The sequence below is a fragment of the Mirounga angustirostris genome, unplaced genomic scaffold (genome assembly GCF_029215605.1).
Source record: "Mirounga angustirostris isolate CCGP_5_RB_7025 unplaced genomic scaffold, mMirAng1.0.hap1 SCAF_14, whole genome shotgun sequence".
Taxonomy (NCBI): domain Eukaryota; kingdom Metazoa; phylum Chordata; class Mammalia; order Carnivora; family Phocidae; genus Mirounga; species Mirounga angustirostris.
In genome coordinates this window covers 47,235,203-47,262,266 of record NW_026991722.1, presented here as the reverse complement: position 1 = coordinate 47,262,266, position 27,064 = coordinate 47,235,203, and the positions used below count along the sequence as shown (strand labels likewise).

General features: G+C 38.9%; 1 protein-coding gene across 2 annotated transcripts; it reads left to right on the top strand.

Moving 5' to 3' along the window:
• The first annotated feature begins 597 nt into the window (after positions 1-597).
• RIOK3 (RIO kinase 3) lies at positions 598-25,154 on the top strand. 2 transcript variants are annotated; one of them, XM_045886931.3, is made up of 13 exons: positions 598-889; positions 8,125-8,240; positions 8,850-8,995; positions 9,089-9,196; positions 9,406-9,515; positions 11,097-11,240; positions 11,812-11,939; positions 17,428-17,625; positions 18,848-19,007; positions 20,906-20,986; positions 21,078-21,167; positions 22,146-22,253; positions 23,510-25,154. In XM_045886931.3, the coding sequence occupies exons 1-13, from the start codon at positions 827-829 to the stop codon at positions 23,615-23,617; spliced, it is 1,560 nt and encodes a 519-aa protein (XP_045742887.1). In that variant the 5' UTR covers positions 598-826; the 3' UTR covers positions 23,618-25,154. The 2 variants fall into 2 exon arrangements, with proteins under 2 accessions (XP_045742887.1, XP_045742888.1); XM_045886932.3 differs by lacking the exon at positions 17,428-17,625 and having other exon boundaries at positions 627-889.
• The last annotated feature ends 1,910 nt before the right edge of the window (positions 25,155-27,064 follow it).

Below are 27,064 nucleotides of genomic sequence, written 5' to 3'. Positions count from 1 at the left end.
TAGAAATAGAATGCACCTCTCATGATCATTTTGAGGACTGAGAGTTAATACAGTACTTTGGACAATGCATGAATATAGTAAGTGAAATATAATGCTTGGCTATTTTTACCTGGTCACTTTACCAGAATCTACAAAACATCTAATCAAAACTTTTATTAGCAGTCCTATTTTTGCTCAGTGTTTTATAACACATTTTATAAATTTTCACTTTTTATGCCCCGCTTCCTGACGACAAACTGCAGTAACAACAAAATCCGACCTCTCCACATCAGCTATTTTCTGTCCCCCACACCCTCCGAGTTCAGAATTAACCCAGAAAGTAGTGAACAGAAGCAGCCTCGTTTGTTTGGTGTTATGAACTGACTAACACGCAGCTTAATTCAGTTTAACTAGATCCAGATGGTGTCTCGGGTCCCCAGGTGGGGAAGGAAGGGGAAGGCGGTGCGGCAACAGGGTACAGCCTGGCCAGAGGAAGCCACACCCGACGCCTGCTCCGTCCCGCACGGGCGACCACGACCACTAGTCAGAGCCAGCAGCGCGGGCAGCCCCATCCCCGGGCAGCGGCCGGAAGTGCGGGCCGCCGGGGGCGGGGAAAGGAGGCAAAACCCGGAGGCCCCGGCGGGCGGCCTATCAGAAGCGACGGTCCCAGCGGAGCGGGCGGAAGAGAAGAGATGTAGTTCCGGACGCGGCCGCGCCGCCATCTGTCACCTCAGCTCCGGCACCAGCAGCCCGTCGCCCCAGGACCGCCGCCTATTTTCTCGGCGGAGGCTGCTTCCCGGTCCTGCCACCTGTCTGCCTTGTTCTCGTCGCTGGCTTCTTTTCCAACATGGATCTGGTCGGAGTGGCAGCGCCTGAGCCCGGGCCCGCAGCACCCTGGGGACCCAGCAAGGTGAGTGGCGGTCGGAGCTGACGCACCTGCCGTGGTCACCCGGGAGGCCCGGAGAAGGTGGCAGGCACCGAGGCGGCTCCGCAGGCGACTCGGGAAGTTCTGAGCGGGACTCTGGCAACCTCGGGAGGTGGGGACGGGTGGCGGGGCTGCCGGGGTGGGATGGGAGAGGTGGGGAGGGCGGCCGCGGCTGCCAGTGGCCACTCTCGGCGGTTTGGGCTCTCTGGCTATTCTGCGCCTTGATTTCTGAACCTCCGTGGCAGATATTTGGGCAGGGCTGGCTTAGAGACTCTGACGTTTGAGGAATATCAAGCACGATCTTGTTTTTCACGGGCCAAGTGAGTCAGCCGAATAACATACAAAAAGCCCGACGGAAAGGTCATTTGGGCAGCTGTTTCCTTAACTTGACACATGCGGTTATCCGGCTGAGACCGTTTCTTGTTTTTGAAGGAGTAAAAGGTAAGTCCAGGCGCACCTCCCTCCCCCAGGCTAATACTCGGGCGTACACTACACACTGTAAAAAACGGTTATGAATTCTCATCTGCTTGGGCTTTAATGTTGAAGCTTTTTCCTGTTAACGACCAACTGTTAGGTCTATTTCACATTTGGTTTCTGGTTTTCAGACTGCTCCTTTGCATGATACTTTCATCAGAAGGATGAAAAGACTCCTCTGCCGCTGTATTGAGGGTTTGCTTGAAAGCAAGAGTGCTTCAGTTGGGATGTTGTGTTCCTCAAATTAAGGTTGGAAAGGATCCAACTTTTATAGCTTCCTAAGTGTTTTTCACATGCTGTCACGGAATATCTGTTCCGTTTAAAGGGTCCCTCATTTTATTAGATCTTTAGGCTAGGCCTTAACAGAGAAAAGAGAAATAATTGGCTATTAAAAGGAATTTATGAAAGTTTAATTAAAGTTAATTTTATGAACGTTCTCATACAACTGTAGGGAGAATTTAAGATAATCCTTTGGCAAATGTGGTTACATCTACATGTTATTTTGTGTTATTTCATCTATTAAGCCTTGTTTACAAGGCCAATATCAGTAGACATAAAAAGACAAAATCAGTAGCCAGATACTAATAAATGTATGCTTTACATGTTAAATTCCTTCAGTTAAGCACCCAAAGGCTGATAAAAATGTCAAGTGAGACAAACATTGGTCAGGATACCTAATGTCAGAACAAATTTCACTTACAAAGCTAATTCAGTAATAAAATATTTGTTATCAGTCATATTTTCATTTAAGTATGCATCATCAGAAATACAAAATTTCATTTTCATCATTCAACAAAAAAATAATACTGGGGTTTATTGATATTCTACTAGGAAGACAGCATTTTCACAGCCCAAACAGTTAGATGCGACAAGTATCTCTTAATCCTTTCCTCCTCTAACCTCTTGGAAGACCTGATTATCAAAGGCTTCGTGGATGAGGTGGAGATTTGAGGAAGGTCTTGAAAAATGTAAAGAATGTCAAAGACAAGCGATTCTCAAAACTTTTTGGTCAGGACTAATTTATACTCTAAAAAAATCATTGAGGACCCCAAATTATTTATATTGGTTACATCTGTTGATAATTATCATATCAGAAATTAAAACTGAGATATTGAAAAATTTTTATTAAGTGATTTAAAAGTCATGTGTTAATATAAATAACATTTTTATATGTAACCCCCCCATTTTCCAAAACAAAAAAAAATTACTGGTGTAGTATTGTTTTGTATTTTTGCAAATCTCTTTAATGTCTGATTTTTTAAAAAGATTTTATTTATTTTTTTTTAGAGAGACTAGAGAGAGAGCGATAGTGAGCATGAGCTGGGGAGGGACAGAGAGGGAGGGAGAAGCAGGCTCAGGGCTCCATCCCAGGACCCCAGGATCATGACCTGAGCCAAAGGCAAACGCTTAACCGACTGAGCCACCCAGGTGCCCCTAATGTCTGATTTAATAGAAGACCTTTTTTAGTCTGTTGTGGGATGTTTTATTTGAAATATATGAAGAAAATCCATCCTCATAGATGCATAGATTATAGCCGATATAATCAAAGATGGCTAATAAAAGCATAGTAGATGTACTGAGAACAAACTGAACTAATGTTTAAAAATGCACATTTAGGGCGCCTGGGTGGCTCAGTTGGTTAAGCGACTGCTTTCGGCTCAGGTCATGATCCTGGAGTCCCTGGATCGAGTCCCGCATCGGGCTTCCTGCTCGGCAGGGAGTCTGCTTCTCCCTCTGACCCTCCCCTCTCTCATGTGCTCTCTCTCTCTCATTCTCTCTGTCTCAAATAAATAAATAAAATCTTTAAAAAAAAAAAATGCACATTTATATCCTAAACTTACTACCTTAGAAATTTTTGGAAAATGCGAGAATATTCAAGTACATATTTCACAAGCCATCAGAGTGCTGTTATCAGATCTGCTGCAGACTGGAAAACTCCACTGTGCAGTCTTGAGAGAATAAGACTGGGAAAGACAGAGAATGTCTTAGTACAAAATAATTTTGATCTCACAGACAGCCTGAAAGGGTTTTGGGGACCCCTCCCCCAGGGTCATGGGGTGCCAGTTATAAAATGCCAAACTGCCATTATGGACAAAGAATTTTAGTGGCTATTCCAAGAATGGAGGATTGGCAAACTGTAGGCAGAAGTGAGGAAATGTGTAGCTCTGTTGGAAAGAGAACTGTAAAAAATGAATTCATGGTACTCCTCAGAACTGTCAGGGTCATCAAAAACAAAGTCTGAGAAACTCACAGCCAAAAGGGGCCTAAAGTGGCATGATGACTAAATGTTATATGGTATGCTGGATAGATACAATCCAGAAGTAGGGAAAGGACATTACAGAAAAACTGAGGAAATCTGAATAAAGTATGGACTTTAGTTAATAATAATATACAAATATTGGTTAATTAATTAATGGCAAATGTACAATGCCACCACAGGGGAAACTGAGTATGGGATATTTGGGAACTCTGCTATCTTTGCAATTTTTCTATAATTCTAAAACTACTCTAACATTAAAAGTTAAAAAAAAAAAAAAAAGATTAGTGTTGTATAGACCCAAGTGATGTTTTCCCGAGACCCTTGTCTTGAGAAGTAAAATTACCCACTTAAATATTCTACCCAAATTATATCTTTTAGTTGCATGGACAGAAAAGAGACCTTCCTGTGGGTTATGATTCTCTTGACTTGCTTCAAGTTGAGGACTGAATTTTTGTTATGTGCCTCCTTCATATTTACTGTTTTTTATTTACTTGATTCTTCCCCACAGTTGTCTGCAGGATGAGTAGCTAGGTGTGCATCTTTAGGAGATGTAAGGAAAGGGAGATAATTTCCCTCTAATCTGCAGCCACCCTGGTGTTGAAGACCGTGGTAGTAGTAAAGAACTCCAAGGACCAGAGTTCAGTGGTGGGTTTTCCAGAGGAGAGGAAAACAGGTCAGGTCTCAGAGGTCTTAAGCAAACAGGAATGAAACAATCAGGGAGCTGGTTATGGGCTTGATAGATGTCATTTAAAACAGAATAACTAACTGGGAATGATTGTGTGGGGTTTCCCATCAGATCTTGATGCTGTGGGGAGTTTATGCTGATGAAGGGAATAGTGGGAAGTGACATTAGATAGTGAAGGCAGAGCAAGATTATGGAGGGCTTTTTTTCTTTATCTCCTCAAATTTATTATTATTTTTAACATTTAATAAAGTTTCTCTATTCACAAAGAGTGTTTTTGATTTATTGAGGAGTTACAAGATGATGACAGATGATTCCTTTATATATATCCTCTGGTGCCCATTCATAGGAGGAGCGCCCAATAAATTTTCTGAGGCCCCTTGAAATGGTGAACCCCTCGTGCCCGTGGCGGATTGCTCCCTGTCTGGCAGCTGTCTCTCATACAGCCTAAAAATTTTTATGGAGGGTTTTTGACTGCTGGTTTGAGGAATTTGTATTTGACTTAAGAGTGTGGAAGTTGGCAGCCTTTGTTACCTTATTTACCTTTACCCGTGCAAGTTGTCCCGGTGTGAGTCTGCCCAGCTGAGCTGGTCAGCAGAGGTAAAAGGAGGGGAAGTACAGCTCTAGAGTACAAGGCTCCAAGGAGCAAGATCAGTAGGAGCGGGTGATTCGGATATCTTGGTGCTCTCTGGTGGTCTCTATGTGTTTCCCTTTCTGGTTCAGTCTATCTTGGATTTAGGTCAGTCTCTGCCTCAAAATAATAGTCCCCGCTTGTCAATTTTGCCTCTTCTGAGAAATTGTCAGCTAATACTTTATTTAACATCTTCGTAAAATTAATTGACTGCTGGCAAACAACTAGAAGCACCAGAAGTGGCTGGCCAAAGGGGCCAACTTCAAGATGGAGAAGGGGATGTTCGAATAGTAGGGGTGTAGAAAGGCATCAGATCTCTGCAGCTTGGGGACAGCCTGGCAGTTCCGTGAAATATTTCCAGTGTTTCTTTTTGGCACATGTTATTCAGTGAATACTTGAGTGCCTCTTTACATCTGAAGCTCTATGCTGGGCTCTGAGAATGAGAAGACCCTGCCCTTCAAGGGGCTTATGTTGTATTGTGGCTGATACATTAACTCTAATACAGTCACTGGTCCTGCACTTAAATGTATTTGCACAGTGGTATGGGAGCACAAAGGCAAGGATCTGATTTCATCTGATGAAATTGAGAGAGCCTTATGGAGTTGGTGATGCTTACTTAATTGGAGGAAATAGAGGAGGAAGAAAATCCACTGAGAGAAGAGCATGTGTGAAGGCATGTGGGGGTGAAAGTATGCCACTATCAGCATACAATTTTTGTTATTAGAGCATAGGGTACGGAAGGGGTGAGACTGGAAAGATAAAGTAGGTCAAATTGTGAAAGGCATTCATTGTTGAGGAATTTGGATTTCATAGTGCAGGCGGTATAGACGTTTGCTTCTCACGTTCCAGGACAAGGTGATTAGGGATGCAGTATAGCAAAATGCTGAGGGCAGCCCCTTAAGTTCTACTGTCTTGGTTCAAATCTAAAGTGTTATCTTGAGTTAAAAAACCTTTCTGTGTTTCAGTTTCTAAGTCTATAAAGTGGGGATGATATGGTAACCACACAGTGGTTGTGGGTCTCAAATAATTATGCAAATTATGTATATTAGGCAAGTGATTCAAATATAGTGAATATTCTAGTGTTGTCTGTTATTCTATTGTCATTGCAAAATGTGGTTGACAGATCTGAGTTAGAGAATACAGCCATTTGCCTTTTGGAGCCTGGACTTTGAAACTGATCAGACCAGACATTTCTAGGCGAGGGGGCAGCATTATGTATTCTACCTAGAGGATTCAGAAGGAAGTCAGCAGGAGTCATTGGCCAAGAGATAGCTATATTCTCCAGATTACAGAGAACTTCAAGATTCTAGACCTCAAAAGCCTCACCAGGAGAGTACTCGATTGCACTTGAAGATCTGAGTGAATGAAAGTCACACCAGACCTTGAGAAAACCTTCCTTGTTTTCTCCACATCTGGGTTTATGTGAGGCTGGAATAATTGTGCAGTAGGCTAGTATAGGTTTGTGCTGGGTGCATCTCATTAATCTCAGGATGAGACTAGATAAAACTTGATTCTGATTCACTTAGGCATAAGTACAGTTATCATTTAACACCCTTAAGAGCTTCATCCTAACAACCTGAACTGAGTAAATTCCTGAGCCTCAGTGCTATGGAACCTGAGCAAGGGTGGTAGGCCAGCTAGAGGACCTAAACTTGACTTATAAGTTTTTGGCTAAAATAGATATCATCATATGCTATATTCTAAATTCTAAATTAGACACTCAGCAGTAGTTAAGGAATGAGTTTGGACTTTATCCTAAAGGCAGTGGAAAACCTTAAAACAATCAAGAGCTGTAAGTAAGGAAACCGAACTAATCAAATCTGCATTTTAGAAAAGCCGTTGTGCTATGGTGTGAAAAATGGAAACAAGCAGGACTGGAAACAGAAAGATTAGTTAGGACTCTCTTATTAGAGTAGCCTGGTGATGGGAGGGTGATACCTTGGAGTAGAATCTCAGAAGGGAGATAGAGAAAGCTGGGTCAGTTCAAGAGAGATTTAGACATATTATTCAATATTAGTGGTCTTAATCACTAGACTATCAAATGTAATCATTTGCTGCTGCTAAGTAAAGCTTGCCCCCTCAAAAATTAGGAATTGTGAAATAAACTTAACGGTTTGTATTTCAAAAGGGCTGAGATAGTGATGTCATTGAGGAAGGCTAACTGGCTGATCGTCCAAGAAGAATCTCACAGAATATTGCTTTGTTGTAGTGGCATTGTTTCAAGACTGTTTCTCAGCTTCTAAAGTTCAGAAATGTAGTTTTTATTGTTTGTCATTGTTATTTTTGTTTTAACATATCCCAGATGTCTTGAGAGGGGCTGACATACACTTTACACATGTAGAAGATTTACTCCTTAAATTAGAATGAGGTCTAACTTCTAAGTGGGTTTTGAATTGTGCTAGTTGGTGTAGTCTGTCCTAAAAGAGAATCTACAGGGGCATTTGCTGGCTCAGTTGGTAGAGCATGCAACTCTTGGTCTCAGTGTTGTGAGTTCCAGTGCCATCTTGGGTATAGAGATTACTTAAAATATTTGGAAAAAAAAAAAAAAAGAGAGGGAGACAGACAGTCTACATGGGAAGCCAGATTAAAAGCAGATTATTTTGTGAGCATGGCATCAGAACAGGGTAGTTGCATGAACTCATCAGGTAGTGGGGTGATGCTATATATGCAGGAGCCTGATGTTCCTCCTCAACTAAAAGGACACACCTACCAAACAGGTTAGAAAGTGCTTTTGACAGATCTAGTTTACATATATCTTTTTTTTACATATATCTTTGATTAGATTTGAGCTGGGAGATATTTTTACTTTTTTAGAGATTTGTTTTATTTATTTGAGAGAGAGAGCACCCCTGTGAACCGGGGCGGGGGGAGGTGGGCAGAGGGAAAGGGAGAGAAATCTCAAGCAGACTCCCCTGCTCGGCATAGAGCCTGATGTGGGACTCAATCCCACGACCCTGAGATCACAATTCGAGCCAAAATCCAGAGTCAGATGCTTAACTGACTGAGCTACCCAGGCGCCCCATTATTTTTACTTTTTAGATGATTTCTCTAAGTAGGTAATTATTTATTTTGGGTTGATTTTTTTTAATTCTCAAAAGATAATCCTATTTTCAAGTTTGGAAGGTACTTTAATTTCATGATTATAAATTAACCCCTCCCTTTTCTTTAAATAGTGTCCATGGGCTACCACTCAAAATACAATATCTTGTTCCTTGGCTGACGTAATGAGTGAACAGCTGGCTAAAGAATTGCAGTTAGAAGAAGAAGCTGCCGCTTTTCCTGAAGTGGCGTAAGTAAAATTTGTAAAGAATCTATATTGTCTAGCAGCTTTTTATTAAAGTTTTAGGATTTGATTAGTGATTGTCCTGGCCAATGATTAAGAAACACATTTTGAAAAGCAATGTGGTAGAAAGAGTACCATACTGGGAGTTCACCGATATTTGAGTTTTGATCCTGATTCTGTGATTAGTTGTCAATACTTTCTTGGGCAAACCACTCTGTTTCTCTGGGTTTTAGTTGTTATAGCAGTTGAGCCACATGATCTCCAAATTAGCAGATAGTGAAGTAGGATACAGTTTTGATCAAATGCTTGTATTTTATCTTTTCATCCATGTTCTTTCTCCAGAACACAGAACAAATGAGGTTTGAGTCTCGGTTTAGATTTTATTGTAGCCCCTTTAGCTTTCTCTTGCAGCTCTCTTAATCCTAGTTGGTGCTCTCACAAGTGCCTAACATTGGTCAGAGGGCAGCTGGACAGAAGGTAAATGATGTGATCAAGTTTTTCCCATTGCTGCTTCAGTACAATTTGTAACAGTGAAAAGGCACTCTTCTATCATGATAGGTAGCATCTGTTTATGCAAGCACATTATTTTAGTTTATGTTGCCTTATTTTGAATAGTGTCACTGAAGGACCATTTATTACTGGAGAAAACATTGACACTTCCAGCGACCTAATGCTGGCTCAGATGCTACAGATGGAATTTGACAGAGAATATGATGCACAGCTTAGGCGTGAAGAAAAAAAATTCAATGGAGATAGCAAAGGTACTGTGACCTTATTATGACACCTCCATTGGGTGGCAGAAAATGCTTGTACCGTGCTCCTAAGTAAATCTTCACCTATTTTTGTCTTTTAAGTTTCCATTTCCTTTGAAAATTATCGAAAATTGCATCCTTATGAAGACAGTGATAGCTCTGAGGATGAGGTTGACTGGCAAGACACTCGTGATGATCCCTACATACCAGGTATCAATACTTTTATTTTCTGGGGGTTGGGGTAGGACAGGGACAGAGGAAGACTAAGTTTTCCAATGGATCCTTATATTTTATATTTATCTTTGAATCTCACTTGGTAAGTTATTGTCAGATTCAAATATCTTTTCAGACAATATTGAATGCAACAATTTAGTCTTTGCTACTTTTACATAAACTTGGCTTGTCTTAATCGCCTTTAGCAAAACCAGTTCCTACTCCCAAAAAGGGTTTTATTGGAAAAGGAAAAGACATCACCACCAAACATGATGAAGTAGTATGTGGGAGAAAGAATACAGCCAGAATGGAAAATGTAAGTTACAGGAAGTATTATCGCTGAATCAAGAGTTTTATTGGTATGTTAAAAACATGGGATTCTAAATACGATATGTTTTCAACTGTACTTCTATAAAAATTTTTTTAAATTAATCAACTAATTAAAAAAATACAGTATCTTAAATTTCTAAAAATATACTTCATAAGGACGATCTAAAGATGTTGTAGATGATAATATAGCAATACCATGAAAACTGAGCCACTAATGAGAATGTACCTCAGAATAAAATTCTATAACAATATTAAGAAAACTGGTTTGATTTGCATGGATTCTAAAATTAAGAAATAGTTCTTATGAAAGTAGCATATTTATTTTTCAGCATATTATTTTCCAATAGCACCCCTACCCAAGAAACAGAGACCAGTGATGATTGAGGGACAGGGATGGGAGAGAGAAATACCCTTTTATATTTGTTGAATTTTTTAATCTTATGCCTCAACTACCCCTGCAAAATCAGAAATAAAATGTAATTAAAAAAAATTTTAAAAAGAAAAATTAGCATTTTTCCTCCTTTATGAATCTTGTGGTTAATAGAAAACATTTAGACTTCAGAACACAAATACTGAAGTAAACTTATTTATTTATAATTTTTTTAATGCCTTATTTATTTATTTTAGATTTTATTTATTTGTCAGAGAGAGAGAGAGCACAAGCAGGGGGATCAGAAGGCAGAGGGAGAAGCAGGCTCCCCACTGAACAAGGAGCCTGATGCAGGACTCGACCCCAGGACTCTGGGATCATGACCTGAACTGAAGGCAGACTCTTAACCGACTGAGCCACCCAGGTGTCCCAATGCTTTATTTTTTAAAGTAATCTCTGCACCCAGTGTGGGGCTCGAGCTCATGACCCCGCAATCAAGAGTCACGTGCTCCACTGACTGAGCCAGCCAGGCGCCCCGTAAACTTATTATTAAATTCTAGAAATAGTCCAGATCTGACTCTAGAACAACCCTCTCCAGTAGAGCTTTGTGTGATAATAGAAATGTTCTATATCCGTATTAACTAATAGTAACCGTATTTGGGGCAATTGAGCACTTGAAATTTGAGTGATGCAACCAAGGAGCTGAATTTTTAATTTAATTTTAATTTATTTAACTTTAAATACCTACATGTGGCTAGTGGCTACCATGTTGGGCAGTAATCTCTAGAACATAATTGTCATGGTGTGGGCATAGCTTGCTATATTAACCCACTCCTTGAAAATAATTAGTTACAAGTTTGTATTTCTTTGGTAAGATTTGGGGTAGCCTTAAAAATATAGTGTGTCCTTTGTCTAATGTAAAAGCAAGGTGCAGAGCATATGCTGAAATACCTTAGTTTTTAGATGTGATTCAGTATTGTCTGTGCTTTCCTTAAATAGCCTTCCTCTTCTTTCTGTTGGGTTTTTAGTGAGTTATTTTATTTTTTTCTCCCTGTAATACCTATGGGTTCTGCTTTTGTAGCCTAATCATCGACTGAATAAGAAACCTATTCCAAGTAAAGACTCATCTTGTTTTTTTGTTATTACCATCCCTATTTTAAAGTACTCAGATGTTAATTGTTTTCTTCTTTTTGGCAGTTTGCACCTGAGTTTCAGGTAGGAGATGGAATTGGAATGGATTTAAAACTATCAAACCATGTTTTCAATGCTTTAAAACAACATGCCTACTCAGAAGAACGTCGAAGTGCCCGCCTCCATGAGAAAAAAGAGCATTCTACTGCAGTTAGTATTCTTATATTTTTTTCTTTGATGGAAAGTTCATATTAGAAAACTTCATATTTGGGGAAGAAACAAAACTAAACTTCATGTCAAAACTGACATTTTAGTGGTCATAATTAATTAGAATATGAATGTTTTGAGATTTTAAAAAATCGTTTCTTGTTACACTGTGACATTTATAATTTAATTTCTAATGTCTTACGTTAGTGAAGATAGTATCTAATATCTTAAAAAAATAAAGTAATTTTTAAAACTTTAGAAAAAAACGAATAGTAACTACACTAGCAGAGCTATTTCAACTTTGAAGATAAAATAAGATTTTGACTAAGCGAGAGTCTGATTTTTAATAGTTCTTTTAGCTATTCACTTTCATAGGCATTGGAGTTAGTTATGGAAATGAAATGTATTTTGACAGCACTCTTTTTTAAGAGCCTGTTATATATACATCTAGGTAAATTAAGTCATAAAGGTAAAAAGAAGCATATATTTTGAATATACTAGATACTAGAAATGGCTCAAAAAATGTTTTGTTATTAATCAGTCATTTTCATTTATAGTGCTTTATCTTTTTCAGGAAAAAGCAGTTGATCCTAAGACACGTTTACTTATGTATAAAATGATCAACTCTGGAATGCTGGAGACAATCACTGGCTGTATTAGTACAGGAAAGGAATCTGTTGTCTTTCATGCATATGGCGGGAGGTAAATGAACAAATGCAGTACCATTGTGTCAATAAAATCTTAACCCCTTCTCCCTATATAAATGGATTTATGCAAAATCAGCGCTACCTGGCAAGCAGAGTAATTTAAAAAGTGTCTAGAAAGTCTAGACAATATAAGGACATATAAAGAAAAACAATCATCCTAATCCCGCCACCTAGAGATAACCATTAATCAATTTGTGTAGACTCCTTCAGTCTTTTTTTCTATGCATATATTATTTTCTACGTTATTGTAATACTGTATCATACAGGCTGCTGTAAGTGACAGAGCAAAATTTGCAGTTGGGTTTGTCTCAAAACCCATGGTCTTTAAACTATGGGGTCCTTCAGCACCAGGTTGAGGGGGATATGCTTAGATCAGTTACTGATTCTTGCCCTTATAACTCTGATTCTTTAAGAAATACCAACTAAATAATGCTTGCATCATAAGGAAACATCTTGTAAAGATCTTATGCTATTTAGATCTTACCTGCTTCACTTTTGTTAAAAGGGCTTAGATGAGTAAAGAATGGCATGAGGAAGGGAGACATTTTTTAAAGTGGAGCCTGTTTAGAGAACGTGCTTAAGCCAGGAATGTGAAATCATCTGGTCACTTACTATTGAGGTCAACCAGCAAGGTTGGTTACTACCTCAGAGATTCCTTTGCCTCAGTAATGTTTACAGACAAAAATGTTAAAATAGATTCCAGAATTATTTTAGCTCTTTTTAGGTTCAGAAGATATTTACTGTGTACTTAGGGGATTCAAACAATTATTAGTTAGTCCTTGCCTTTGGTTTTTTTTTTTTTTTTTTGCCTTTGGTTTTCTCAACTATTTAACTAGTCTCCCTTTCTTTTCTTTCTTTCTTTCCTTTTTTTTTTTCCTAAAGATTTTACTTATTTGACAGAGACACAGTGAGAGAGGGAACACAAGCAGGGGGAGTGGGAGAGGGAGAAGCAGGCCTCCTGCGGAGCAGGGAACCCAATGCGGGGCTCAATCCCAGGACCCTGGGATCATGCTGAAGGCAGACACTTAACGACTGAGCCCCACCCAGGCACCCCACTAGTCTCCCTTTCTGTATGAGACATACGTGTGTAATCATATATCGAATTATACTGTTAAGTTTCAAAATGAAAAGGATAAAAATGAATGTTAGGATAAAATAGCTCAACATTTTTCAAGCTATGTGATCTGGAGCAATTTACTAAACCTTTTTAAAAAACTGACCCTTATTACCTCATAGGATTTTGTGGTGATAAATGAGATCATATTTGATAATGACTGGTATAAGGAAATCTTAATAAATATTTATTTTTTCCTTACTTTAAGCTTTGTTGCCCTCTTCCTAAATTTCCTTTAAGGGTTCCCTAAGACCAGGCAGATATAACTCAATGGCACAAATTAAAATGAGAGATTACTCATGGTAGAAATTAAAACTCTATAGAAAGGATTAAAATGGAAAGTAGCCATCATCTTATCAGCTCTCATCTCACAGATCTTTTCTTCAAAGATAACCACTGTTAACAGTTTTTAGTTTAGTCTCCCAGGAATTTTTATGCACATACCCCTAAATTTGTTTATACAAAAGAGATTATACTCTCTTTTCGGGATCTTAGTTTTTCAGTTAATAGATCTTTCCAAGCTTATAGCATCCCATTTTTATAGTAGCACATCCCATTATGTTAATGGACTTACGGCATAGCCAGGAGGAGAACATTATAGCAATAACTGTTATGGTTGATAAAAGATAATTACATAGTAGAGTACACAGATAGGAGTATCCTTGTACATCTACTTTGGTGTGCTTTTGCAAATATATCCTTAAACTGAATTCTAGCTTTGAAATTACTGGGGCACAGACTGTTTGCACTCTTTTTCCTTTTTGTTGAATAGTGGAAGGCCTCAATGAATGGAGAGTACCAGCTGGCTTTTGTAGCAAGCAGCATGTCTTGCTTTTATTTATTAAAAATTTCAAAAAATTCTTACATGTCACACCAAAGGTCAGAAATCTTTAATTTGTGTTTATCTTTTAATTTTAATAGTAGGGCAAATGCAATTTCCCTAGGAGCTAGTCAGATCTACAGTTGGTTGTACATTCTATAAATGTTTAGATACTGACATACTGCCCTGTGAGAAGGTTAACTAATTTATGCAACAGTATGAACCTGTTTCCCTCATCCTCATTAATGCTTATTAGTATTATCAAACTTAATATTTTTGTCAGTGTAAAAGATGAAAAGTACCATTTTGATATTTTGGTGTGTATTTATTTGTGATTAAGGTTGTACATTTTTTCCAAGTGCTTTATTGGCCATTTTTATTCCTTTGTCTTGTCAACTGCTTTGTTTATCCTTTGTCTATTTCCCATTATGCTTAATGATACTTTGATATAATGAATGATCTCTCTTTCTTTCGGTGGAATTGGTATTATAATCTGTACTTGGGCATTTGTAATTTAGCAAAACTAGAGAGCATTAGGTTTTCTACAAGCTTTCTAAAAGTAAATGCTTTTAAAAGTGTGCTAGTTTTCTATGCTATGTAGCAAATTACCACAGACTTAGCAGCTTAAAATAACACTCACTTATTATTTCATAGTTTCTGTTGATCGGAAGTTGTAACGGGCATGGTTTAGCTTGGCTCTCGGCTCATGGTCACACGGCTGTCATCTGGGTGTCGGCTTGGTTGCGTTCCTTATGGAGCTTGGGGTCCTCTTCCCTGTGGTTCAGTTCACTGCCACTGTAGGACTGTCTCTACTTTCTTGTTGGCTGTTGGTGGGGTGCCGCTCTCAACTTCTAGAGGGCCCTGCAGGTGCTGGTCATGCTGCCCTTTCACACAACAGGTCACTTCTTCAAAGCTGGCAGGAGAATCTCTCCCTCCAGTCTGCTAAGACTGAGTCTTAGACATTGGAGCATAGTCCTGGAAATGACTATACCATCACCTTTGCCGTACAGTATCAGCTAATCGAGAGTGTCTGCTCCCCCTGCACTCGAGGGGAGGGAACTGTACAGAGTGTGTACACCAGGGTTGGGATCTTAGGGGCCATCTTGGGACTCTGCCCACCACAAAGCTGTCTGGTTTCTATCACTTTCAGGTTGGCCAAGTAATCAACCATTATTGGGATAGTAACTTGTGCTTTATCCCTGAGCTCATAGAATGTACTTCCTCCCCACCCCAACCCCCTTCTAAGACAGTAATAAATAAGCAAAAAACATCAGATATGTGTTATGGTAGTTAAAATATGGTGATGTCATAGCAACTGGTTCACTACTTTTTATTAGTAGGTCAGGAAAACTTCTCTGAGAAAGTGACATTTAAACTAAGATTTGAATGACACAGTACAGGGTACTGTGTAAAGATCAGGTGGAAGAACATTCTAGACTAGAGAACAGCTAGTGTTAATGCTTTAAGACAGGCACAAACTTGGTATCCCTGAGAGCCTATAAGAAAGCCAGTACGCTGGGAGCACAGTTGTGAAGGGGAGAGAGGAGCTGGAGAAGTAAGCAGAGCTTAGACCAGGTAGGACTCTGTTAGCCCTTCAGGGTAAGGAGCCTGCTCTAACTGTAGTGGGAACCAAAGCTGTGATTTGATTTTTGTTTTGAAAGATTACAAAGACTGCTGTGTGAAAAATGAATTATAGGAGGCGTAAGAGAAGAAGCAGTAAGGCCAGTTAAAAAGTTATTGTAGTAGTTTAAGTAAGAGTGAACAGTGGTTTGGACTAAAGAGGTGTAGTGAAAATGAAGAACAGAAGAGACCATAGAGATGCTTTTTGAAGGTAAGAATCAACAGTGTGCTGTTGGATTGGATGGGTGTAAGAGGATACATTCTTGGCTAGAGCAGCTGGGTGGTGCCATTTACTGAGATGAGAGTGTGAAAAAAGGCAGGTTTAGGGTGCAATTAATAAGAATTTTGTTTTGGACATGTTAAGTTTGAGATGCCTGCTGGACATCCAAGTGATGTCAAGTAGGGATTAGGTAAATGGGCCTGAAGTTCTGGAGAATTGAGACTGAGGGTAGAAATGTAGGTGTTATCTGTATATAGATGATTTTTTTTTTAAGATTTTATTTATTGGAGAGAGCACGAGTCGGGGTGGGGGGAGCAGCAGAGGGAGAGGGAGAAGCAGTCTCCCCACTTGAGGAGGGAGCCCAATGCAGGGCTTGATACCAGAACCCTGGGATCATGTCCTGAGCCAAAGGCAGACGCTTAACCGACTGAGCCACCCAGGCGCCCCGGTATATAGATATTTAAAGCCGTGGGACTAGCCCCACTTTGGACTCCTTGCTCAGCAGGGAGCCTGCTTCTCCCTCTCCCCACCTTCTCGTGTTCTTTCTGGCTATCTCTCTCTCTCAAATAAATTCTTTAAAAAAAGTAAATAAATAAAGCCTTGGAGCTAAATGAAATTTCCCAGGTAGAGAAGACAGAAAGAGAATAGGTTGGATTACTCTAACCTGAAATGAACTGGCAGAAAAGGAATTAGCTGGGAAAATATGGTACAGAAGGAAGGGGTTGGGAGTTTGAGTCCTATTCTATCTTCTGGAAATAGAGTTCCTTTCTTTTCCAGACTAACATCCCTTCACATATTTAAAGGTAGATACTTGTTCACACTGCCACCACCATGTTTCAGGCCTTTCAGTGGCTCACTATTGAGGGAACATTACATTAGCATCCTAAGTAGGCTCCACACCTCTGGACTCTTCTGCCCCCTTCTATCCTGATATTATCGTTGACTTGATCTTCGTGAAGTCTGTCAAGCCCTTGATGATTCCTACCACCTTTAGGAATACATCCACATCTGCCTCCATCCTGTCCCTCAGCTCTGATTTCTTTCATTTACCCTTTCTAGCCAAGCCTCAACTATAGTGTTTCTTATTCCTCAGATGTGTCCTGTAGTTTCCAACTCTACTTTTGTTAATACCGAGCCTGTACTTGTTCATAGCCTACCCATGGTTCTGGTTCAGTTGCCACCTATATCATGAAGCCTTGTCCGGCCTTCCCAATCCAAAGGGACCTGTCCTATTCGTGTACTTCTATTCTCTCCTGCCCCTCCTTGCATATCCATAGGGCAAGGACCTCTTTACTCACCTTTTGATCTGTTAGAAATGAAAGAGACATCTTAAAAAGCTATTCTATTTTGTTGCTTTTACTGAATTTTGCCCATAAGCCATCCCAGGTAAATTGTAGCCTGTATGTCTTCATTGTTCCTCAAGTTTGATTTGATAGTCATTAAGTGAAGATTATATTATGGATTGTTGAAAACTGGTTGACAATTTATTTGAAAGTGTTTTATTTAAAAAGCCAAATCCTAAAAAATAAATAAATAAAAAACCAAGTCCTAAGGTTTTATTAAGACCCAAAACTTAAAAGCTTAAAAAACCACCAAAGCTTGACATTCTTAGAGAAGATAGATCTACTTTTATATCATAGAATTTTTATTTTGAAATTGTTTTACTTATGAGCTGGCAACTTACACTGAATTTTTTTCCTTCCACGTAGCATGGAGGATGAAAAGGAAGATAGTAAAGTTATACCTACAGAATGTGCCATCAAGGTATTTAAAACAACCCTTAATGAGTTTAAGAATCGTGACAAATATATTAAAGATGATTTCAGGTTTAAAGATCGCTTCAGTAAACTAAATCCACGTAAGATCATCCGCATGTGGGCAGAAAAAGAAATGCACAATCTCACAAGGTAAAGAAAACCATTGTGCTAGAAGTTATCTAGGGTAATTACTTTTTTGTATTAGGCCTACTAGCCAGGCAAAAAAATCCATGCTTTCTTTTAAATTCATCTGTGGAAATTATGGAAGGCCTCGAAATTCTAGTGTTTAATGAGGCTTTCTGTAAGAAAATATTTCCTGGTATAACCTGAATTCATACTTTTGGGATGAGTAAGTCATTTTCTTTTTTCTTTCTTCAGTAACGTTTGAGGGAAGCAAAGTCATTTTCTGCCTAAGACATTTTGTGTATGTCTACATGCTGTCATTGTTCAGCTTTCAATTAGGCTTATTATAAATAATGATTTTTTTTTTGTTTCAGAAAATGTTTATTACATCTAATGTTGTTAATTTGGTGGAGGCAGTCTGACCAGTCAAATTGTATTTTGCTTTATTAGACTTGGTTCTCAATTCTCTAAGCAGAATTTATCAAGGAATTTATCAGCCAAGTAATATAGTAATAATCTTTCTCAATAAACCTTCCATATCTTAATCTATTAAATGCTTAATTTTTATTTGTTCTGAAGATGTTTGCTTTCAAATGTAATTATCCATATTTATTAGTTGCAAAATTCTTCTAAATAGTCAGACTTGTAAGTAGAATAATTTTCTAAAAGGTCTTGCTGCCCTTCAATCTCTTCTATACCTTTGAGATCTCATCCCTGCCTTTCTTAAAATTCTCCAACAGTTTCTGTAGTCTTTAGTGTAAAGTTCAAAGGCCTGCTCTGGTGTGGAGCCCACCTGTCTCTGTAACCTCAACCCACATTGCCCTTCTTCCGACTCAAGATCCAGCTATGTTGATTGACACACATTCCCCAAATGGACACTGTTGAATGCCTCTGTGCATTTCCACAAGCTGCTTCCAGCCCTAGACCAGCATTCCCCACACTGTCTTAATTTGGCTAATTCCTGTTCACCCACTGCTTATACTAAGGCTTCCTTGATGCTGCGTGCTCCCGTAGCTCCTACCCACACCGTGTGCCACACGACACCATCCTTGTCTCCTCATCTATCTGTGCCTGCCAGCAGCCCATGGCTCTGTAAGGGCAGAGGCTGGATTTTACCGTCTCTGCCTCCCCCAACCCCTGGGCAGAACATAGTGCCAGCTCATTGCAGGCCCTTGTTAGATATTTGTTGAATAAGTGAAATATTCTCTCCTTCTGATTTTTACATTCTTAATTATTTCTTTCTGTGTAGAATGCAGAGAGCTGGAATTCCTTGTCCAACAGTTGTACTACTCAAGAAACACATTTTAGTTATGTCTTTTATTGGCCATGATCAAGTTCCAGCCCCTAAATTAAAAGAAGTAAAGCTTAGTAGTGAAGAAATGAAAGAAGCCTACTACCAAACTGTTCATGTAAGTTGTGCTTTTTATTTTTTTATTTTTAAAGATTTTATTTATTTGACAGAGATACAGCGAGAGAGGGAACACAAGCAGGGGGAGAGGGAGAGGGAGAAGCAGACTCCCCGCCGAGCAGGGAGCCCGATGCGGGGCTCGATCCCAGGACCCTGAGACCATGACCTGAGCCGAAGGCAGACGCTTAACTGACTGAGCCACCCAGGTGCCCCTAAGTTGTGCTTTTTAAAGCGTTCATATACCAACCTAAAAAATATTTTGTCTAAACCTTAAAAAATTTCCTAAAATAATACTATTTTATGTTCATGTAACAAGGACAAACTGAAGTTTGTGACGGAATATTAACATTGAAGAATTGTCCTTAAATCAATGTGCTGCTGTCTTGAATCACTGAAGAAAAATCAGAGCTAAGGAGCTCATGAAGCCTCATTGGTTAGCATTAGTGACATGGAAGCATAAAGCTCTTATTCACAAAACAATCTATTAAATAAAAGTTGACATTTCTACATTTGGCAGACAGATGTCATGCCTCATTAGTTTGTATGCCTTCTTGAATGTCCTAGCTCTTAACAGCTAAGAAAATGCCTGTCGTTGGGAAGTTGACAGGGAGCAGATGTAGTCTCGTTATAAGAGTGATGATAGGGCGCCTGGGTGGCTCAGTTGGTTGAGCGACTGCCTTCGGCTCAGGTCATGATCCTGGAGTCCTGGGATCGAGTCCCACATGGGGCTCCCTGCTCGGCAGGGAGTCTGCTTCTCCCTCCGACCCTCCCCCCTTTCATGCTCTCTCTCTCTCTCTCAAATAAATAAATAAAATCTTAAAAAAAAAAAAAAAGAGTGATGATAAAAGGGGAAGATGGGAGGGAGTGGTCTTAGAGCACGTCAGGAATCTTGAAGCCATTTATGCTTTGGGACAGCAGCTGAATTCCATCTGAGATCCTTCCAGCTTAAGAAAATGTTACTAAAACTGTCATTCTTCTCTAGTTTTGTTTTTGTTTTGTTCTGTTTGTTAAGTAAACTGTACCCCCAACACGGGGCTTGAACTCATGAGCCCAAGATCAAGGGTCACACGTTCTACCAAGCGAGCTGGCCAGGCGCCCTGCCTCTGTAGTTGTTTTGATTGAATAGCAAAGAAGCCTCTGTGCTTTTTACGTGGTCTCTGCATAAAGCATTCATGTCCTGCAGCAGCATATGTGAATATGGAAGTGTTTGCCAAATAATTTTTTAAGACAGAGCTAGGGAGATAATCCAACTTTCTCTGCTTCCAAAAAACATTGAGAGGAAAATCAAGTTCATTTTTCTGGCTTCATTGGGTGGTGGGGTAACTGGGAAAGAGATGAAGTAGTGATAGGCTTTTCCTACTTGATTCTGTTAAGGCTGAGACATAAAACATTAATGCTGATTTTTGCTATAAGAAATCAGTAATGAATATATAATGCCACTTAATTTGTAAGACTACCTCTTCCCCACTATGTCTGGCAGGAAGTACTTCTTACCTTATATAAAAAGGTGAAAAAAATCTTTCACCCACTTTTATTGAAGGGAAGTGGCTTTTAGATCTTCTGGTTAGTGATCATAATATGGCTGCTTTCTTACTCTGTGGGGAACCAGGTCTGCCATTTGGTCTCCTGACCTCATTGCTGTCACATAGACAAGGAAATAAAGTGTCATACTCATTCCCTTCATTGTCTCAGTGTTCCCCTGCCCTACCTAAAAACAAAAACAAAAACAGCTCAGTGTTAGACTGTACAAAGTATAGACTGTACAAAGTAAAGAGGAAATAAGTTCTTTAACCTAGTTTTGCTTTTTCTGGAAAGTATTGGTTGGCATAGACATTTTAGTTGCATAGGTAAATTAGAATTGTTGCTCATGTCCTAAATGTCTGCCTTGCCTCCTCACAGTTGATGCAGCAGTTATATAATGAATGTACACTTGTCCATGCTGACCTCAGTGAGTATAACATGCTGTGGCATGCCGGGAAGGTGAGGAGCACGTTTTTTGTTAATGTTCACACAAAATGACTTGATGTAAATTACTGAATGTATACTGAACGTATGCTCTGCCTTTAAATAGGTCTGGTTGATTGACGTCAGTCAGTCTGTAGAACCAACCCATCCTCATGGCCTGGAGTTCTTGTTCCGTGACTGTAGGAATGTCTCACAGGTGGGCATGTAAGCTAATACATCTTTTTTATAGGATATAACAGATTCAAATATTTTTCTCATCCCTAAGAAAAATAAGATGATCATATTCTTAGAAATTGAAGGAAGGGTTAGGTTATCAACTGCTTTTGAGATAAAGATACAGAGATCAATTTGTCAGATTTCATTTTCAACAATAACTTGATTGCTTGCCTCACATTTGGGCTATTGAATTTAATTTGCAAGGGAGTGAGTTTTTATTTTGACTGCAGATACTTAAGCAGCCAGGTAGACATTTAACATGCACAGTGCTTCGAGTGAAGCTGGTATTAGCAAGCCTACGTGCTTACTGCCATTGTTATTACCATTAAAAGGAGAATAGTCTTCTTAGTGGTACTGTGTCTGATCACTGATTTCTGTGAGGTAGAGTAAACAGATTAGGGAAGGTAAAACTCAATAATCACAGAGTTGTGTCACATTTATTTGCTATTTCTAAAGGAAATTAATTGTTAGCAATAGATTCAGGTAAGAATGGTCTTTCTAAATGATCGAATAACTTCGTATTGGAAATAATTTCTGAACCTACTTAAAGATTGTAATCCACGGGATTTAGTGAATATTTTGTCTACGCATTCAAAGCAGTGCCACCCAATTTTATATATGCCACTCATTTATAGCTATAGAAGGTGCATTGTGACAAATCCAGAAGGCAGCACAGATGTGTTCAAGAGGACAAATAGCAAGTAGAACCTGAGCAGCATAGTTAAATTTGAAATGAGAAAATCTGTGGTTTAAAAATTATGGAAGGAATTCACTGGTATCTTATAAGATATGGTGTATCTCATAAGATACGGTATATCTTATATACTATTGTACATATACATATATATAATATATACTATATTACAAGATATAGGGTATCTTATATACTATTCTCTGTTTTTTGTTTTCAAGAGAACCTTGCTATAATATCTTCTACTGACTTATATTTCTTTACTAGTTTTTCCAGAAAGGAGGAGTAAAAGAAGCCCTTGGTGAACGAGAACTCTTTAATGCTGTTTCAGGCTTAAACATTTCAGCAGATAATGAGGCTGATTTCTTAGCTGAGGTAATTCTGTGTGCCTGTTTTTCACCTTGCTAATAGAGAGCTGGACGGAGTAGATAGCAGAAACCCAGAGCTCATTTTCTTCGTCTTTTAAGGTTTTGTTTTATTTATTTATTTGTTTGTTTATTTATTTATGGATGGATGGATGGATGGATGGACATATTTATTTTTTTTAGAGAGAGAGAAAGTGCAAGTGGTGGGGTGAGGCAGAGGGAGAGGGAGAGAGAGAATCTCTAGCAGACTCCACATCCAGCCTGATGCGGGGCTCAGTCCCATGACTCTGAGATCATGACCTGAGCTAAAACCCAGAGTTGGATGCTTAACCAGCTGAGCCACCCAGGCACCCCTCATTTTATCCTTTTATCCCCTCAAAAGCAAAAGTAGAGATTTTTCTTTCCTTGAGATGTTTTTGGTCCTTTCCAGACTTAAAACCTAGGATAGACTTACAGCAAAACACTGCTTCAAGGAATTCACAGTTTGGCTAAGATGGACAAATACCACCACTACCAGTGTACTCCTGTCGCCTCTATTTATGAATGAGGGAGTGGGCTGGTGCACACTCCGGGTGATACAGAGAGCAGTCGCACGTGGTCCTTGCCTTTAACTGACTAGAGAAAGTTGGCCGTGGTCATCCTTAGAAAGGCCTAGTCATTACAATATGGATCTGCAGAACCATAAAAAAAAAAATCTTCCAACAGAAAAGTTCTCTTAAAATTGAACAAAAACCCAAAAGTGAAATAGCAGCTAATTATTCCAACAGTATACCAAAGCAGAGAATGTACAGAGTCTGTTCCAGAACTCCGCAATATGATTTGAATTTGGCCAGGCTGTGGTGGAACCTAAGGGCAGAGGAGAAGTCACAGGAAGATGGTAAATCTGACCTCTAGCACAGTACAGTTGCTCAGTAAGTAGGTGTTACTACTGTTGTTGAACCAACATTAGAATCTCCTTTTTCTTGTTTCCTGAAAGCTTTATGGAGTACACAGTAAGACATGTGATCCTAGTTGGTAGATTGATAAAGACACTAAATGTTGACCTTGATAATACAGTCAAGTAAAAAACATACCGTGTAGTATGTGTCACCCTGTAATGCAGGTCTGTGAGACATGTAATGTGTGTCACACAATGTAATTCTTATTCAAGGCCAGTGTCCTTAGGAATGACCTAGTTTTAAGAGAGTAAAAATGCTGGTTCAATCTAAAGTGTGGTTTTTGTGAAGTAAGATTTTGACAAATGGATTCAATGCATTAATTTTGTAGATAGAAGCTTTGGAGAAAATGAATGAAGATCATGTTCAGAAGAATGGAAGGAAAGCTGCTTCATTTTTGAAAGATGATGGAGGTCCGCCAGGCCTATATGATGAATAGCACCAACACCCACTGCTTTCGTTGTTAACACAAGGTGGTGATTGTCAGCTGCCAATGGCAAATGAAGTTATGGGTGGCTTGAAATACCAAAACATAAGGAGTGTAAAATGGTGCTTCTGTGCTTTTTTTCCCCCTTGTAACCCATATATATGCCAGATGTGTGGAATTTGTAGCTCAGCATTGGGAGAATAAAATGTCACTACCTCTCATCTTATGAACAGGATAATATAATTCTTTAACAGCTATAGGTTATCTAGCTGAAATCAACCTGATTTTACAGGATTCGTGGTATAAAACGTTTTGATGAGAATTTTTAAAGCTTAGGTAACATTTCCAAACATGGGAGGAAAGGACAGGTGTGTTTACAAGGAAGGCTTTTATTACAATATACTTGCTTTTTTTCACCTCCCTGTTTTGTGTTACATCTTTCCTCAAATATTTTATTGGCCTAAAATTAGCCCTTTTTAGTTTTTTTTCAGATTGTGACCATGATTCTAAAGGAAAATCTCTTCTCTTTAGTAGGTGACATAAATGGAAATTTGGTTTTAAAATGACTGATAAAAATAGAAGGTTATTGGTACATCATGAATATGAACTGAATTTTGCTTTTCCATACTCATATCCAAGACAGGGCATCACAGATCTCTGAAAGAGAAAAATGTATAAGAACTTCTTAACTATTCAAAGCCTTTAAATTTAACTTTCAGTTTTTCTACATTTAGATGAAGTGGTTAGGCCACTGTGGTGGAACCTAAGGGCAGAGGAGAGAACTCATGGTGCAGCTGCTTTGCATTTATAATGAAAATGTAAATTATCTGGAAGGGTAGAATATAATAATTAACCATGTTTGACATATTTTAATGAAGTCGGTGAAACAAAGTTCAGTTTACATTTCATTCAAACTATATACATAATTGATTTTGAGAGAAATAGAGCAAGCTAATTAGAAATATTAAATAATCACATCATGAAAAGTATATATAAAACAACCTGGGTACCAAATTAACCAAGTAATTTGAACTACTGGCCTCCTTCCATAATTAGTACTGGCTGGATGTCAGTTCTTAAATAAAGCAAGCACTATAGTGGAAAAGTACATTGGCTTTATTAGGGTTGAAGTTCATTAACGATAATGTAATCATTCCTCCTTACTGGAAAGTAACAATCTAAATATCATTTACACTTGAAAGCTTCTTTAACATTATTTTAAAATGCCAAATACGTTCTTTCTAGAAAAATATTTATTTTTGTTTCTGTTACAACAATAGCTTTTAACTGCATTTCAGAGAAATGTGATTTTGGATAGCTACTCGTTACATTTCTGAAATGTTTACTACTCTGAAACAAGGATTTAGATGACTGGTGATTATTGGCTTTACAGAAATTTCAGAGAACTAATTTTAAAAACCATGAGCCATTTAAAAATTGTTTTGTTTTCTGACATACTCTGTTTGACAAAGCAGCAAACCATTGCTGTGTGGCATTTTTGGAGTGTGCTGTGAACATGCTTTTTAAAATATTAAATATGAAGAGAGCATTCTTTGTGTGGTTTCTTACTGTTCTTTATGTTAACTTATGTCCTGGCACCAAGTTACTCCTTCTGTATAAAATTAAGTAGTGCTACCTTAAGCAATTTTTTCCCCCATTCAACTTCTCATATTTATATTTCAATAAATGACCTACTTCACATTACAAATAGGTTTTTCTCTTGTGTATCAGAGAGTAAATATTTCACTTAGGGGAAAAAGGAAGTGGGAGGTGTTGGTTTGCTAAGTAAAGACTCAAATAGGAATGACACAAAACCACAATTTGGAAACAAGGATATTTTGTTTCACTTTACTGGAAGTAGATACATGAATATCTCTTAAGTTACAGAAATAAGGATGATTGTAGAGGATTTTTTTTTTTTAAAGATTTTATTTATTTATTTGACAGAGAGAGACACAGCAAGAGAGGGAACACAAGCAGGGGGAGTGGGAAAGGGAGAAGCAGGCTTCCCGCGGAGCAGGGCGCGGGACGCGGGGCTCGATCCCAGGACCCTGGGATCATGACCTGAGCCGAAGGCAGACACTTAACGACTGAGCCACCCAGGTGCCCCTGTAGAGGATTTTTATATCAACAAAATAAGTCTTCGCATTTCCTTATAAAAAATCAACTTTTTAAAGTTGCTTAAAAAAAAAAGACATGCATGCTCATTTGAATTTAAATATTACAGGAATTCAGAAATGCTAAAGTAAAAGTCCCTTGGTATTCCAGAAACCATTGTTTATAGTGTGGCATGCATCCCTGCCAATTTTTTCTCCTTCAGTATATGTTATTATTTAAAAATATCTAAACAGAAAGCAGGATGCAGTGAGGCAGCTTTTGGTGAAATGTTGGTCATGGTAGACCCCTAAGGAAGATGAAGGACATGCAGTCCCTAAGATATGTTAGAGGCAGGATATTTTTTGCTGCTCATTTAGGCTACAGACATCAGAAGAGATTGGTATCTGTACCTTCTGAGATTCTGAGCAGTTTTCCAGCACTTTAGAAATTCGGGGTGAGGAGCACCTGGCTGGCTCAGTTGGTAGAGCATGCAGCCCTTAATCTCCGGGTTGTGAGTTCTTTAACAAATAGATTGCTTAAATAAACTTTAAAAAATTGGGGGTGAAACCTCATCTAATTGTATTTTCACCTCAATACTTACGTTTTGAGGATAGCTATTTCTCTATTGGAGCTTTGTATGGATTACATAAAAATTAAAGAATGATTTAAGTTTTCAAAGTTTATTTTATGCTTGGAAACCTCAGTTTATTCATTTGAAAGCCTCTTGTTTTTATTTTTTATTTATTAATTTTTTAAAAAATATTTGCCAGAGGGGCGCCTGGGTGGCTCAGTTGGTTGGGCGGCTGCCTTCAGCTCAGGTCATGATCCTGGAGTCCCGGGATCGAGTCCCGCATCGGGCTCCCTGCTCGGCGGGAGTCTGCTTCTCCCTGTGACCCTCCCCCCTCTCATGTGCTCTCTCTCATTCTCTCTCTCAAATAAATAAATAAAATCTTAAAAAAAAAAAATATTTGCCAGAGAGGGAGTGCACAAGCAGGGGAGAGGGGGAGAGGGAGAAGCAGGCTCCCCACTGAGCAAGGAGCCCGATGTGGGACTCTATCCCAGGACCCCGGGATCATGACCTGAGCCTAAGGCAGATGCTTAACCAACCGAACCACCCAGGCATCCCTTGTTTTTATTGTTTGATTTCCTATTTCTCAATGCAGAAATATTAAAAGGGTACATTGAGAACAGCATTACTTTTGCTGTCCTAGGCTTTACAACTTTTCCCCAAACATAGGTAGCTTTTTGGGAGTTAAGATCAAATACAGTAGAAAGATAAGAAAGTAGCAGATGGAGGGGAAGGTGGGGTATTCATCACAGAATAAAGAATGAGCTACTACTTATAGCTCTGAACTTTATCTT

What these genes read in the sequence shown, in the direction of transcription:
- RIOK3 (XM_045886931.3), top strand. Translation starts at nt 827, where the DNA reads ATGGATCTGGTCGGAGTGGCAGCGCCTGAGCCCGGGCCCGCAGCACCC. An exon ending in ATTCAATGGAGATAGCAAAG is followed by an intron (nt 8,996 to 9,088) that starts GTACTGTGACCT and finishes TTGTCTTTTAAG; the next exon opens with TTTCCATTTCCTTTGAAAAT. An exon ending in AAAAAGAGCATTCTACTGCA is followed by an intron (nt 11,241 to 11,811) that starts GTTAGTATTCTT and finishes TATCTTTTTCAG; the next exon opens with GAAAAAGCAGTTGATCCTAA.